The following is a 15493-nucleotide window of genomic DNA, read 5'->3' as shown; positions in this document are numbered from 1 at the left end:
TTGAGAACTTCTCTCGGACTCATCCTGAAGCTGCTGTTATTGGAGATGGGCCTGGATTTCAGTTTCCTGCAACTGATACTCCAATCTTTCCTTCTTTTGAAGGACTTTCAGAGGATCTTCAGAGCCACAATAAAGAGGTTTCTCTGGGCAGAGCCACGTATACATGCCCAAATTTCCCTTGACAAAGGGACACCCAATATTAAAACTAATGGTGGCGAAGCAATGCCTGATGTATGACAATAAAAGGCTCTGAATTCTGGAGGTAGGTGATGACAGAGTAGGGGAGCCCAAGGATTTACTTTCATCCTTCACCCCATGCGAATTTGTGCTCTTTCCTTCCTCAAAGACCCAACATTGGTGTACAGGCACAACAATAGGTAGCAAACCCATAAACAAACTCCCCCTCAATTTCTCTCCTTCATCCTTTTCTGCTCCATGTTCTCACTGCTCTTCCATTTCCAAATATAAAGCCAATTCCTCACAGGTAGGTAGAATGCTAGACTGTTGTTTACAACACACAACTATTGATAAAAAAAATTATGTCAACCCTTAATTATGTGTTGTCCCACTACATCCATTCCCATTGAATCTAGTTAAAAATTATTTTCTGTGTAAATGTATTTCCATTACATTTATTGTTTTTGGTTTCAAATAGTTTTATATCACACTTTCATAAAAGACATTGTGTTGTGTATAGAAATCTAGTTTGGTGGTTACTTCTTCTTTACAGAAAGTGTTCTTGTTGCCCTTTTCATTGCCATATGACATTTGATGAATTGTCTTTTCAGATACTTGTAAAACACTTAAAATATTGAATACATCTCTGTATATGGAGTATGACATACTATCTTGAACAAGAGTATTACTTGTTGGGTCTGACACAATCACTGCTGTATAAGTAGGAGAAATATTCCCTGAGGTAACCAGAGACAGAAGCATTATTCACTTACTTCAAGGCCACCTAACATCCCCACTCCATGTTCCACATGGTGGTGGTGTCTGAGTCTTTTCTTTCTTGTGCCTGACAGAAAATGCTGAGGCTCGCCAAACTAACTCTGGAGCTTCAGGCTACAAGCATTTGCAAACAATATTTGTTAACTTCCAGCTATAGAAGTCTGGGTGACGTTAGTGTATGGTGTGTCCATTTTATTTTTTGATGAGCATTCTCTGCGTAAGGAAGCCTGAAATCATGTCTCTAAACATTTCTTTGATGTCACAGACTACGTTCACCAGAAATACAGAAATGGCTCCTTCAAGAGGATGCTAAGCTCCGTCTGGGCCTTGGAGAACAAGGGACACCATTTCCAGGCTCCCCTGGCGGTCTTTTCTGGGCTTTTGACCTGGAAGTGACGCGAGACGCCGCTTACTAGTATTGGTGCCGTGGGAACTACATTACCCAGAAAACGTGGCGGCTCTGGGCCAATGAAAGCCCAGGAAATAGGCGTTTCCGTTGGTGAGGAAAACGTCAGGGCGGGACTTCCTCTACATCCTCTGGTGGACATTTTGTTTGCTCTTCCATTAATCCACTGGTTTAGTCTCCGGAACGCAATGTCAGACCTGAGGTGACAGAAAAGGGAAAACGTGAGACAGTGTCTTCTTCCCTGAAGAGAAGTGGGCCTGAGGCTCGACAGTGGCGCTGCCCGAGTGACCTAACCGCTGGACTGGGCCCTGGACGGCTGATCCCAGGTTCCTGCACTTGTCGCCACCCTTCCGTAGTCCACAGGCCTGATGGCGGCAGCTGAGCCGATGGGCCCGGCACAGGTGGGTGCTGCGTCTGCGAGTCTGCGCGCTGACCCCCATCTCTGACTCCGAAAGCTTCGAATAAACCGCTCCTCGGGTTACTGCAGCTCAGGCCCCTGAATCTAGAACAGTGGGAGCGCTCGTGCTTGGGACCCATTTTGACAGCAAGAGTTGAAGGACGTTCCAGGCAGAGAGACCAGTGTATGCAAAGAGTCGGAGATGGTTCACAGCTGGAGCATTGGGGAAAACTGGGCCTTTGGTGTCTGAAAGGATCAGAGTGCTTTATAAGTGATCGCACCTGGAATATCATCCTGAGCATCTGGGTCCCTATTCTGAGGGTGATGGGAGCCATGGAAGGTTCTGAACAGAGGAGAGCCAGAATTCGAGGGTTTAAAAAGTATTCTATAGACTGCTCATGGAGGGCAGACTCTTGTTGGCCATGGGGGCAGATAATGAGCACTGTTCGGAGGTAACACAGTTAAGAGGCATCCTTGAAGATGGAGGCACAGAGGGCAGACATTCAACTCCCAGGCACATTGTAACAGGGTAGGAATATGGGATGGGGTTGAGCCGTTGGGGTTCCCTCAAGATTGCGTGGCTCTCACAGTCTCCCTCTTCCCCACAGGTTCCCATGAACTCAGAAGTAATTATGGACCCTATACAGGTGAGGGGAGAATGTCCATGCTCTCACCGATCCCACCCCCACCCAACACGCTGTCCAGCATTGTGGTGTTATATAGAACACTCTCCTGCTACTCTCCAGTTTCTTGGGTCTGAGGACTCTGGAGAAGCCCCAAGCCCAGGGTCCTGACTCCGGGCCAGGGGTTTTATGGAGGGGTTTCCATTTCTGCCAACCATTGGAATAAGGTTGGAAGGTTGTTCCAGGCACAGGAACCAGCCTGTGCAAATACTTAGAGGTGAGACTGAGATGGGAGTTTTCAAGAAATTGCAGGTCTCTGTCATGTCTGGTGGGAACCAAGAGCAAAGGGGCGGGAATCATCCTGAAATGGCTTACAGATGATTAATTATGTAGATTGGGAGTTAAAAGAGAATATTCATTTCACAGTGGTAGTGCATTTAGTGAGCCAGGAAAATGATGGTGGAGAGCCAGAGTTGTGAGATAACTGTGATCCAAAGAGTGATGTACATATGGAAAGAAGTGTAGACTGATGACCTCTGGGCTTAAAGGAGAAAGGCAAGCCCATCTTTGGTTGTCTGGTAAGCATGATGTTAGTGACCCCAGAGGAATTTGCTTACCGAAGGGTGAGGCCCTGTATGCTAGGCACAGAGCTTAGAGGGTAACAACTTCACCTGCCTGTGGTTGCTATGGGTAGACAGAGTGATCATTGGGACCATGAGGAGAGAGAAGACACCAATGACACCTGGTCCTGATATTTCTTGAGCTGAGAAGTTAGGTAGGAGGGTATACAGGAGGGAGATGTGTGGGGGCATGGATGGGGGTTCTTGGGAGAGATGCTGCTCATGGACTTGGCTCTCCCAATTGTGGCAGGGGCAGGTGAACTTTGAGGACGTGTTCGTGTACTTCTCCCAGGAGGAGTGGGTGCTCCTTGATGAGGCTCAGAGGCTCCTGTACCGTGATGTGATGCTGGAGAACTTTGCACTTATGGCCTCTCTGGGTAAGGCCGTCACATCCACCCCAGTGACTTGGACTGGGCCCTGCCCTTCCCCTTTTTTTCAGGGCATCCTTGTCCTTCCTACATCAGAGCCATGGACACTGCCTCATTTCTTAGTTCCTGGAGTAGGTTCTGTGAGTGCTGGGCTTGGGCAGTGTGCACTCCTACCTCCTCCTTCTGAGCATTCCCAGCACTTGCTGTCTCAGAGCCTTGCAGGGATGGATTCAGGAGTTAAGCATTGTATTTTCAGCCCAGTGGGTCATATCCATCTTGTCCTTTCCCTGTCTGAATGCCTCTGTCTGTATCCATGACACCTCTGTGCCTGGGACTCTGCTCTTCCTTTAGCTGAGATTTCCTGTGGCCTGCCTATGCCAGGAATTGTAGGGACCATTATGGTCACTACTTGCTAGGACCACTGCGCTATTCCTGCAAGACCCTACTCTGAGATTATTTTAATAATGTTTAGTTTTCTATTTAGGTTACCCATACCAGTGCTGTTCTATCTTTCCCTTAGGACATACATCTTTCATGTCCCACATAGTTGCCTCACTGGTGATGGGTAGTGAGCCCTGGGTACCTGACTGGGTGGACATGACCCTACCTGTTGCCACAGAGACTCTAGGTGGGAGTGGCCCTGGTGAGTGGGAACTGGGGAAAAGTGTGATGTCAGGGCTGGGTTCATATTGTTCCATAGCCTCTTTGTGTCTACAGTTGTATTAGTGCTAAGGCCACTAGGCCGTACTTCATTTTTATCTACTTTCTCATTTATACACTTGCCTTTCATACTCTGGCCTTTGGCCTCTGGATGTTCCATACCTCTCCCTCCATGTTTCACCTGTTCCTCTCCATGGCTTGTTCTACAGTGCTTTCCAACATTGGCCTGTACTTAGTGTTTCATGAGATGTGTAGCCCAAATAGTCCTTAAACATCAACTACTGAGTAGCAATTTGATTTTCTTTGGTGTGGACCACATAACCTTCTGCACCACTCTCACCTGTCCCCAGCAGCCAAGAAAATCTGATTGTGAATGACTTTGAGACTTGCCTCTTTTTCGTGCTGTACCCCACATCTTTGTCCTCTCCCAGTTGAGGTCTTCTCCATTCTATGACATTTAGATGCCAACTACTGTATAGTACACATTTGCTGAACTTGAGTTTGGACCCTTGTCCTAACAACAGTCCTATGACCTTGGTCTTAGTTGCATCAGACACATATTTGTAGTGAGGCTTCCTCTCTTCCACCTGTGTCAATTTGTACTTCACCAGCATTTCTCTGCTTTCAGGTTGTTGGCATGGAATGGAGGATGAAGAGATACCTTTTGAGCAGAGCTTTTCTATAGGAATGTCACAGATCAGGATTTCCAAGGGAGGTCCTTCTACTCAGAAGGCTTACCCCTGTGGGACATGTGGCCTGGTCTTAAAAGACATTTTGCACTTGGCTGAGCACCAGGAAACACACCCAGGGCAGAAACCGTACATGTGTGTGCTGTGTGGGAAACAGTTCTGGTTCAGTGCAAACCTTCACCAGCACCAGAAGCAGCACAGTGGAGAGAAACCCTTTAGAAGGGATAAGAGCAGGGCCTTTCTTGTGAACAACTGCACTGTCCAATCATCAGAGATGTCTTTTGTGACAGGGGAGGCTTGTAAGGACTTCCTAGCCAGCTCAAGCATTTTCCAGCACCATGCCCCTCACAATGAGTGGAAGCCACACAGCAACACCAAGTGCGAGGAGGCCTCTCGCTGTGGAAAAAGGCATTACAAATGCAGCGAATGTGGGAAAACCTTCAGCCGCAAAGACTCACTCGTTCAACACCAGAGAGTCCACACTGGAGAAAGGCCTTATGAGTGTGGTGAATGTGGGAAAACCTTTAGCCGCAAACCGATACTTGCTCAGCACCAGAGAATCCACACTGGAGAAATGCCTTATGAGTGTGGCATATGTGGGAAAGTTTTTAATCATAGCTCTAACCTTATTGTACATCAAAGAGTACACACTGGAGCAAGGCCTTACAAGTGCAGTGAATGTGGGAAAGCCTATAGCCACAAATCTACACTTGTTCAGCATGAGAGTATCCATACTGGAGAAAGGCCGTATGAGTGCAGTGAATGTGGAAAATACTTTGGTCACAAATACAGACTCATTAAACATTGGAGTGTTCATACTGGAGCAAGGCCTTATGAGTGCATTGCATGTGGGAAGTTCTTTAGCCAAAGCTCTGACCTTATTGCACATCAAAGAGTTCATAATGGTGAAAAGCCTTATGTGTGCAGTGAGTGTGGAAAAGCCTTTAGCCACAAACATGTACTTGTTCAGCATCATAGAATTCACACTGGAGAAAGGCCATATAAGTGCAGTGAATGTGGGAAGGCCTTCAGGCAGAGGGCTTCCCTCATCCGCCACTGGAAAATTCACAGTGGAGAAAGGCCTTAGGATGGGAGATAGATAATTCCATTTCCTTGTTCAACATAATAACTGACACCAGAGAGAAGCTCCAAGAGTAGCCTTTATGTGTAGCCAGCAGCCAGAAGTAGAACTTGATACACTCACTCACTCACCCTGGGGAGGTTCTTCTGAGTGCCAGCTATATGGGAAGCCTTCTGGAGGTATGCTGAATTTTCTAGACCCTTGCTGGAATGTTGTCAAGGCAGTGCCTCTGATAGAAGCCATCTGTCTTTGTGCTGGAAAAGTCCTGCTTTGTGCAAAAGTAACCCCAATGTGCTTCAAAAGACCTCTGTACTTCTCCGTTTCCTGGAGGGAATCATCAGTAGCCTGAGGCCATGAAGGATTCTCACTTTTTTCTGCCCCAACTGGTTTAAGCATGAGTGTGACCCAGTTTTAGCCAGAAAGATGGGAGCTTTGTTCTGACCACTGGCAGAGGTTTCCCTTCATGGATATAGTTGATCTCACATGGCACTTGCAATGGATTTTTCCAGCCTCCAAGACACCTAAACTGAAATTGGCTGCCTCCTATTCCGGTTTTGCAACAAATGCCTTAATTTTTAGACTATCTTAAATCTTGGGGATTCTGTTCGCTTTGTGGGTTGGGTTGAGAACAGAATTGGGCTAAGCCAGTATGAAGGGATGAACAGCTTTTGTGAGAGCTCCAACTGTCTGTATCTCTGAGGTGACAGTAGAATGGCAAAGACTAGCTCTTATTCTAGTGTCAAGCTAAGTTACTTGACTGCTTAAGCTCTCCTAGGAAAGTATGCCAGTCTTTGCAGCCCTAATCTTTTGGTCTATATGTTAAGATTTTTTGTGTAATTGAGGTCACCCTAAGCAGTGGGCATTTGTTGTAATAATTTCTAGTGCGTCTGGGAGCAACATGAATTAGGTCCCTTGTTCCCAGAGGATACTTCATATTCCCAAGGCTTCTTGAGGAGAATTTGAACTCATGGGACATGCCAAGATCTCTGAAGTCTTTTTCAGTAAGCAGTTGATGCTGGCTGTCCTCCAGAAGGCCCAGGTAGGAATCATAGTTGTTGCAGAGACCCAGATTAATAAGGGATTGAGAAAACTGCAGCAAACTATAGGGAATATGACCCTTCTAAAGGTGCATCCACATGTGTTTCCATCACTTTGGCTCCATTATGAGGGTTTACAGAAGTACTCCCATACCTGTGTCTCTTATGGCTAAGGTTACTGTCCAGAAGTCAGTGTAAACATTTTTGCAATAAACTGCACGTATTTATAGTGTACCATTTGATAAGTTTTGATACATGTTGGTACTTCTCAAACCAAAAGTTTCCTAATTCCTTTTATATTTTCTTCCTTTCCTTCACCCATCCCCAGGCAACCATTGATCTTTTGTCACTGTAGATTGGTTTGTATTTCCTACAGAGATGCAGTAATTTAATATGTATTCTAATGTTTTTGGCTTCTTAAACTCTGAAATTATGGTTTATGGTGGTGTTCTGTGTTTCATAGTTCATTCCTTTTCATTTGTACTTTGCTAAGAGTATTCGATTGTAGAGAAGTAGTTCCAAAGCAAGTGATGCAGGAGAGAACTCACACAAGAACAAAGCCACAGTATCTGTCATTACCTTAAACTGAAAGTGATGAGCCATTATTTCTGCTATATTTCATAAGTAACCCTAGCTAATCCTGGTTAAAAGTGGAAGAGAACTACACAAAGGTGAAAATAGGGATTTGTGGGGCATTTTCTTGGACTCTGGTGACTATAATCCTATGTGGTTTTTTTTTTCTTTTTCTGTTTTAGTTGTTTAATGTGAATTACATTGACTAATTTTTTTAAATGTTAAGCCAACCTTGCATTTCTGGAATAATTCTCATTTGGTCATGATGTATTAGTCATTTAGTATATTGTTGAATGTGATTTGCTATTTTGTGTTTTTTTTTTTGTAACAAGTTTTGCACCAATGTTCATGAGTGATATTTGTCTCTAATTTTCTTTCCTGCTTACTTGCTTGCTTTTTTTTGTTTCTAATTTTATATCTTGCCCAGGTTTGGCTTTGGTATCAGTATAATGCCAGCTTTTTATAGAGTAAGTTGGGAAGTATTCCTGCTCTTCAATTCTCTGGAAGAGTTTGTGAATAATTGGTATTATTTCTTCCTTAAATGTTTGGTAGAATTCACCAAGGAAGCTGTCTGGGTCTTGAGTTTGTTTTGTAGGAAAGTTTCTAACTACAAGTTTGACTTCCGTGGTAGACAGAGGGCTGTACAAATTATATATACATCCATCTATCTATGTGTGTGTGTTGTCTGTCTGTCTCTCTGGGCCTGAAGTATGTTTTGTAGGACAGCATCTAACTACAAGTTTGATTTCCATGGTAGATGGAGGGCTATACTAGTTATATATACATCTGTCTGTCTGTCCATCTGTCTCTCCATCCATCCATCTCTAGAGTGAGCTTTGATGGTTTGTGTCTTTCACGGAGTTTGTCTGTTTCATTTAAGTACTCAAATTTTTCAAAATATTATTTTCATACTTGTAGAATTTGTAGTGGTGCTACCTCTTCTATTCCTGATACTGGTAATGTCTGTATTTCTCTTTTAACCTTGATTGGTTTGGGTAGAGATTTATCAATTTTACAGTTTTATTGATCTTTAAAGTACTTGGTATTATTGAATTTTCTGTTTTCTGATTTTTTTTTTTTTCCTTTTTGACTTTTACTAATGCCTTCTGCTTTTATTGGATTTCATTTCTTTTGCTACTTTTTGACATGGAAGCTGAGGTCCTTCGTTTCAAACCTTTGGGTTTTTTTCCCCTAATATGGGGGGAAAATGTTAATGTTAAAAATCTATCTAAGAACTGCTTTAATTACCTCCCATCAAGCTTGATGTGGTTTCATTTTTTTTTTTGGTGGGGGGACAATGTCTCACTCTGTCACCCAGGTTGGAGTGCAGTGGCGCAATCTTGGCTGACTGCAAGCTGCTCCTCCCAGGTTCATGCCATTCTCCTGCCTCAGCCTCCCAAGTAGCTGGGACTACAGGCGCCTACCACCATGCCCGGCTAATTTTTTGTATTTTTAGTAGAGACGGGGTTTCACTGTGTTAGCCAGGGTGGTCTCGATCTCCTGACCTCGTGATCCATCTGCCTTGGCCTCCCAAAGTGCTGGGATTACAGACGTGAGCCATTGTGCCCGGCCAATGTGGTTTCATTTTAGTTGAGTCCAGTTAAAAAAATTCTTCTTGACACACGCTCTTTTTAAATGTATGTTAATTTCTAAATATTTGGGGATTTTGCTTATCTTTCTGGTAATTTCTGCAATAATTCCATTGTGGTCAGAGTACATTAAGACTTGAATTGTTTACATTTATTGAGATTTGCTTTGTGGCCCAGAATATGGGCTATCTTGGTATGAGTTACATGTTCACTTGAAATGTATACTGTATTCTCGTTTGATGAAGGGGTTCTACAAGTGTTGATCAGGTAAAAATGGTTGATAGTGTTATTTAAGTTTTTTATATCTTTATTGACATTCTGTGGTTTTGTTTTGGTTCCAGCAATTATTTTAAGAGGATTGTTGACATTTCTGAATATTAAATTGGATTTACTTCTCTGCAGTTCTGTCAGATTTTGCTTCACATATTTTGATATCTTTTTATTAGGTGAATAAATATTTCCTATGTTATGTCCACTTGATGTGTTGACCACTTTATCATTGTGATCCTCTTAATCTCTGGTAATATTCTTCCTCTAAAATCTCCCTTGTCTGATACTGTTAACATGGTTTAATTTTGATTGGACACTGAATTTTAGGTACTGATTTTTTTTTTTTAAATTTCTACAGATATTCTTGATTTTTTTTTTTTCTGTTACATGGTTAAGTTACTTGGAAACAATATGATCTTTTGGGGGGGTCTTGATTCTAAGCATTTCTCCATGAGACTATTGCAGCATACATTTTAAGACAAATTCCTCTCCCATTACTGGGACACAACCTTCCTATATTCTCTACCTAATGCTTCATGAATTATGAGGTTTTTTACTCAAGCTGGTTGGAATGAGAACTATCATGTTTTCTGTATAAGCCTTGGGAATTGCTTCCCGTATAATCCTTTCATGTGGGTCTTTTTTTTTTTTTTCTGAGACGGAGTCTCGCTTTGTCACCCAGCCTGGAGTGCAGTGGCGCGATCTTGGCTCACTGCAAGCTCCGCCTCCCGGGTTTACGCCATTCTCCTGCCTCAGCCTCCCCAGTAGCTGGGACTACAGGCGCCCGCCACCTCGCCCGGCGGTTCTTCGTATTTTTTAGTAGAGATGGGGTTTCACCGTGTTAGCCAGGATGGTTTCGATCTCCTGACCTCGTGATCCGCCCGTCTCAGCCTCCCAAAGTGCTGGGATTACAGGCTTGAGCCACCGCGCCCGGCCTCGTGGTTCTTTACCCATCGTCTGGTCTTTTACTATATGCAAACACAGATTATACTCAGCTGAATACTTGAGGATGGCCCTCTATATCTCTGAAGTTTTTTCTCTCGTGTACTCTGCTCTATAGACTCCAGCTACCTTGGCAAACCCAGACTCTTAGCTATGTCTCCTTAACACAGGATGACTTTTGGGCTCTGTCTGAACTCTCCATCTTTGTATTAGGGCCTCGGAATTAATTTTCACAGTAACCTTATTTAGTTTTTTCTTTTTTGAGAAAATCTATGAACCCATGTTTTTTCTTTCTGATACAGTGTAAGGTCTGTAAATTTTAATAATTTATTCAAGGTGTCTCCTTTATTTAATCAGAAAGAAAAAACATAAATCACATATTACAGATATGAGCAATGAAACATAATATTAGATAACCTTGAAACATATAATGGATAATGTGTGATTGTTTTAAACAATCCTTTCTCAGTAAGTTGAAACTCGGAAAACAAAAATCCATTGAAAGATACCAACTGACCAGGCTCATTCAAGAGATCTGAAAAATCCTCTACTAAAGATATTTAATACATATATCTATATCTGTATATCTATATATCTCTTAGAGAGAAAGAATAAGTCATATTCTAGTGAGAGTTGTTAGGATTTTTTTTTTTTTCTTTTTATTGAGACGGAGTCTCGCTCTGTTGCCAGGCTGGAGGGCAGTGGCGTTATCTCAGCTCACTGCAAACTCCGCCTCCTGGGTTCAAGCAATTCTCCTGCCTCGTGATCCTGAGTAGCCGGGATTACAGGTGCACACCACCATGCCCAGCTAATTTTTGTATTTTTAGTAGAGACAAGGTTTCACCGTGTTGGCCAGGATGGTCTTGATCTCTTGACCTCATCGTCTGCCTGCCTCGGCCTCCCAAAGTGCTGGGATTACAGGCGTGAGACACCGCACCCAGCCTCGAGATTTGCTAGGATTTTAAAGTTGGTTTAACAATAGAAAATGTATTAATCTATTATATTAAATACAAGCTGTGGTGTAATAATAAATATATCTGGATCTTTGTCCCAGGCTTAGTGCTACAAAAATCTTGTAATTCTTTGAGTGAGAGGAGTGTATTTTTTATACTAACGAAGTGATTCATTTTAGACTCCTAGAAAGGTTCAGAATGGGGGCTCTTCATCAGAAAGACCAACCATGTAATAAGAGGGTTGAAACTTTGAGCCAGATTGACCTTTGGGGAGAGGAAAGGAACTAGAGATTGAAGTCAGCCATGTGGTTGTGATTTAATCACAGCTACAAAATGAGATACCCCCTCCTCATTCCTCCCTACCAACTTAGAACTCTTGACGCAGAGGCTTGGTGGAGTTTCCTGGTTGGTGAACATGATGTACCAGGAGGGTAATGTGCCTTGACTTTGTGGGGAGAAGGTGTGGAAACTTCACATCTAACCAATAACTAGAACATTTTTTAAAAATTCTCAAATGACCATCCATAGGTGAATGAGTAATTGTATTAATTTTCTAGGGCTGCCATAACAAAATACCACAGACTGGGTGGCTCAAACAACAGAAATTAATTTTCTAACAATTCTAAAGTCCAAGATTAAGATGCTGGCAGTGTTGGATTTCTCTGAGGCCACTCTCCTTGGCTTGCACATGGCTGCCCTCTTTGTCTCTTCACAAGGCCATCACTCTATGCATGTGTACCCCTGGTGTCTGTGTGTCTTAATTTCTTATAAGGGCACTGGTCAGATTAGGGTCCAACCTAATGGACTGATTTCAACTTAATTACCTCTTTAAAGTCCTACCTCCAAATACATCACATTTCGAGCTACTACGGGATTAGGATTTCAGCGTATAAATTTTGGGTATACACAATAATGTCCATGGCAGCAATCGATTGTAGCATCTCTATGAAGTGGAACACTATCCAGCAATATAAAAGGATGTCTATACATAATATGGATGAATCTCAAAAGCCTTAAGCTTAGTGAAAGAAGCCAGATGCAGATGATTGCATGTAGTATCATTCAATTTATGTAAAAATCTAGAAAAAGAAAAATCAGAGTGGAGCAAGAAGGCCAAAGAGAAACCTTCATCAATTTTCTCCTAACAGGAACACCAGCTGAACAACTACTCATGCAAGAAAGCACATTCATAAGAACCAGAAAACTAGATGAGTTATCAGAGTACCTGATTTTAACATAATGTCAAGAAGAAAGGCATTGAAGTGGGTAGGAAAGGCCTTGCATTGCCCAAACCACCCCTTCCCCATCCCTTGGCAGACCAACATGCAAAGAAAAATCTGTGTGCTTATAGAAGAGAGCGTGAAGTGTGTGTGGGACTTTGCATTGGAACCGGTGCTGCCCAGGCATGGAAGAACACAACACGGCACAATTCTACTTGTGCCCATGGAGAGAGCATTTAGACCAGCCTGGGGCCAGAAGCAAATCCTCAACCCCCGTGAAAGGAACCTGAGTCTCAGCTGGCACCACCAACAGCTGACTGAAGTGGCCTGGGGCCCAGAATAAGTTTGAGTGGCAATTAGGTCACAAGGACTGCAGTCCTTGGGCAAGCCCTGGTGCAGCAGTGGTCTCTAAGGCTGTGGACTTTAGGTGCATGTGACCCAGTATGACACCAGCTGTAGCAGCCAAGGGAGTGTGCCATACCCCTCCCCCAACTCCAGTCCTGTGCTGGTCGTAGAGTCTATGGGTTTAGATTAGCATTACTGTGATGCCAGCTGTGATTAACACAGGAGTCCCTGTCACCTCTTCCCCAATTACAGGCAGCCTGGTATATATAGAGAGAGTTCTTATACTTGGGGGAATGAGAGAGAAGAGAGTGGGTTCTGGGAACCCAGAACATTTTCTTCTCTTTCCCGCATGTATCTAGTCTGGGTATCTAGGAGTCTGCAAGATTTATTGCATACTTGGGATTATGGTACCCTCTAGTGCTGAAATGGCTGCAGTGACTACAGCTTAGGCAACTCAGCACTCAGTACCCTTTGAATTCTTGGAAGGCCCTCTGAAGAAGAATGGGTACAAGCAAAGCCAGACTGTGAAGACTGGAATAAATAAACTCTTCAGTGTTCAGTCATATACAAATATCCACAAGTATTGAGAACATTCAGGAAAATGTGATCTCATCAAATGGACTAAATAAGCTGCCCAGTGACCAACCCTGGAGTGATAGAGATCTATCAGACAGGGAATATCTTTCAGACAGGGAATTCAAAATATCTGTCTTGAAGAAGCTCAAAGAATGTCAAGAAAACATGAAGAATTCAGAATTTTAGCAGAGAAATTTAACAGAGATTGAAATAATTACAAAAAACAAAAACAAAAACAAAAAAACCCCAGAAATCCTAGAGCTGAAAAAGACAATGGATGAACTGAAAAATACTTTGGAATATAACAACAGCATAATTGATTAAGCAGAAGAATTTGTTAGTGGCCGGGCGCGGTGGCTCACGCCTGTAATCCCAGCACTTTGGGAGGCCGAGACGGGCGGATCATGAGGTCAGGAGATCGAGACCATCCTGGCTAACACGGTGACACTCCGACTCTACTAAAAATACAAAAAAACTAGCTGGGCGTAGTGGCGGGCACCTGTAGTCCCAGCTACTTGGGAGGCTGAGGCAGGAGAATGGCGTGAACCTGGGAGGTGGAGCTTGCAGTGAGCCGAGATTGCGCCACCGCACTCCAGCCTGGGTGACTGAGCAAGACTCCATCTCAAAAAAAGAAGAAGGAGAAGAAAAAAAAAAGAATTTGTTAGCTTAAATCCAGGCTATTGAAAATACAGAAGAGAAAAAAGAAAAAGAACTGTGCTTAAAAGATACAGAAAATAGCCACAAAAGGGCAAGTATAAGAGTGATTTAAAAGGGTGTAGAGAGAGATGTAGTGATAGACAATTTATTCGAAGAAATAATTATACTTTCCAAATGTATGTATATACACAGACACACACACACATACATATATACACACATATATGCATATATATATGTATATATGAATATCCAGGTATAAGAAAGTCAAAGAATGCCAACCAGATTCAACACAAGACATATAACAATCAAACTCTCAAAGGTCAAAGACGTAAAAGAGGAAAGGTAGCAAGAGAAAAGAAACAAATAACATATAAAGGAACTCCAGTACATCTGGCAGCAGTCTTCTCAGCAGAAATCTTGTAGGCCAGAAGAAAGTGAGAAGACATATTTAAAGTGCTGAAGGAAACCATTTTCAACCAAGAATATTCTAGTCATCAAATATATTCTTCAACCATGAAGGAGAAATAAAAGCTTTCCCAGCAAACAAAAGCTGGGGGAATTCATCAATACCAGGTCTGTCTTACAAGAAATAGTAAAGAGAGTTCATCAATCTGAAAGAAAAGAATGCTAATGTGCAACAAGAAATCATCTGAAGGAATGAAACTTACTGGCAAAAGTAAATAGACAAATTGAGAATATTCTAATACTGTAGTTGTGGTGTGTGAACCCCTCATATCTTTAGTATAAGCACTAAAAAAAAGAATGAGGGCTGGGCGTGGTGGCTCACACCTGTAATCCCAGCACTTTGGGAGGCCAAGGCAGGTGGATCACGAGGTCAGGAGATCAAGACCATCCTGGCTAACACGGTGAAACCCCGTCTGTACTAAAAATACAAAATATTAGCCAGGCATGGTAGCGGGCGCCTGTAGTCCCAGCTACTTGGGAGGCTGAGACAGGAGAATGGCGGGAACCCGGGAGGCAGAGCTTGCAGCGAGCCGAGATTGCACCACTGCACTCCAGCCTGGGCGACAGAGCGAGACTCCGTCTCAAAAAAAAAAAAAAAAAAAAAAAAGCAAAAAACAAAGATGAAAATTATAAGCTATGTTACAACATGGAAACCTTGAAGACATTAAGGGAAATAAGCCTCAAAATAAGTCACAAAAGACTAAAACTTATCTGAGATATTTAAAGTAGTAAAATTCATACAGTAGTAGTAGTCAGGGGCTGGAGTAGGGAATGAGGAGTGGTTTAAAGCAGCGGTCCCCAACCTTTTTGGCACCAGGGACTGGTTTCATGGAAGCCAATTTTTCCACGCATCAGGGACAGAGGAGGGGACAGATAGTTTCAGGATACAACTGTTCCACCTCAGATCATCAGGCATTAGAGTCTCATAAGGAGCACACAACCTAGATCCCTCACATGCACAGTTCACAATAGGACTCACACTCCCATGAGAATCTAATGCTGCTGCTGATCTGACAGGAGGTGGAGCTCAGGTGGTGATGCTGGCCCGGTTCCTAACAGGCCACA

The 15493-nt window shown here is 43.0% G+C and overlaps 2 protein-coding genes across 12 annotated transcripts in view; one reads left to right on the top strand and one right to left on the bottom strand.

Moving 5' to 3' along the window:
• Positions 1–15493, bottom strand: part of LOC102138110 (uncharacterized) — a 35247-nt gene that overhangs the window by 8588 nt on the left and 11166 nt on the right. The window contains exon 2 of one of the 3 annotated variants that reach the window (XM_074024935.1): positions 951–1557. The exons of 1 other annotated variant lie outside the window; for it this stretch is intronic. In XM_074024935.1, coding sequence (XP_073881036.1) covers positions 951–968 — 18 coding nt within the window. In that variant the 5' untranslated portion in view covers positions 969–1557. The remainder of the gene's footprint in view (positions 1–950; positions 1558–15493) is intronic. One more of the 3 variants, XM_074024936.1, reaches the window with a different exon arrangement.
• On the top strand, positions 1494–9472 carry ZNF772 (zinc finger protein 772). 9 transcript variants are annotated; one of them, XM_005590515.5, is made up of 5 exons: positions 1494–1761; positions 2366–2404; positions 3251–3377; positions 3889–4011; positions 4657–9472. In XM_005590515.5, exons 1-5 carry the CDS (start codon positions 1729–1731, stop codon positions 5802–5804), a joined length of 1470 nt encoding a protein of 489 aa, XP_005590572.1. In that variant the 5' UTR covers positions 1494–1728; the 3' UTR covers positions 5805–9472. The 9 variants fall into 9 exon arrangements, with proteins under 9 accessions (XP_005590572.1, XP_065391127.1, XP_005590573.1 ...); XM_065535055.2 differs by lacking the exon at positions 3889–4011 and having other exon boundaries at positions 3257–3377; XM_005590516.3 differs by lacking the exon at positions 3889–4011.

The sequence above is a fragment of the Macaca fascicularis genome, chromosome 19 (genome assembly GCF_037993035.2).
Source record: "Macaca fascicularis isolate 582-1 chromosome 19, T2T-MFA8v1.1".
Classification (NCBI taxonomy): Eukaryota; Metazoa; Chordata; class Mammalia; order Primates; family Cercopithecidae; genus Macaca; species Macaca fascicularis.
The sequence above is the reverse complement of the archived record's forward strand: the minus strand, read 5'-3'. Positions and strand labels throughout refer to the sequence as shown.

Bases quoted from the DNA above. Each gene is read 5' to 3' on its own strand.
- ZNF772 (XM_005590515.5), top strand. From the start codon at position 1,729: ATGGCGGCAGCTGAGCCGATGGGCCCGGCACAG. The intron at 3,378-3,888 runs GTAAGGCCGTCA...TCTTTCCCTTAG, and splicing joins TGCACTTATGGCCTCTCTGG to GACATACATCTTTCATGTCC. The intron at 4,012-4,656 runs GTGAGTGGGAAC...CTCTGCTTTCAG, and splicing joins TCTAGGTGGGAGTGGCCCTG to GTTGTTGGCATGGAATGGAG.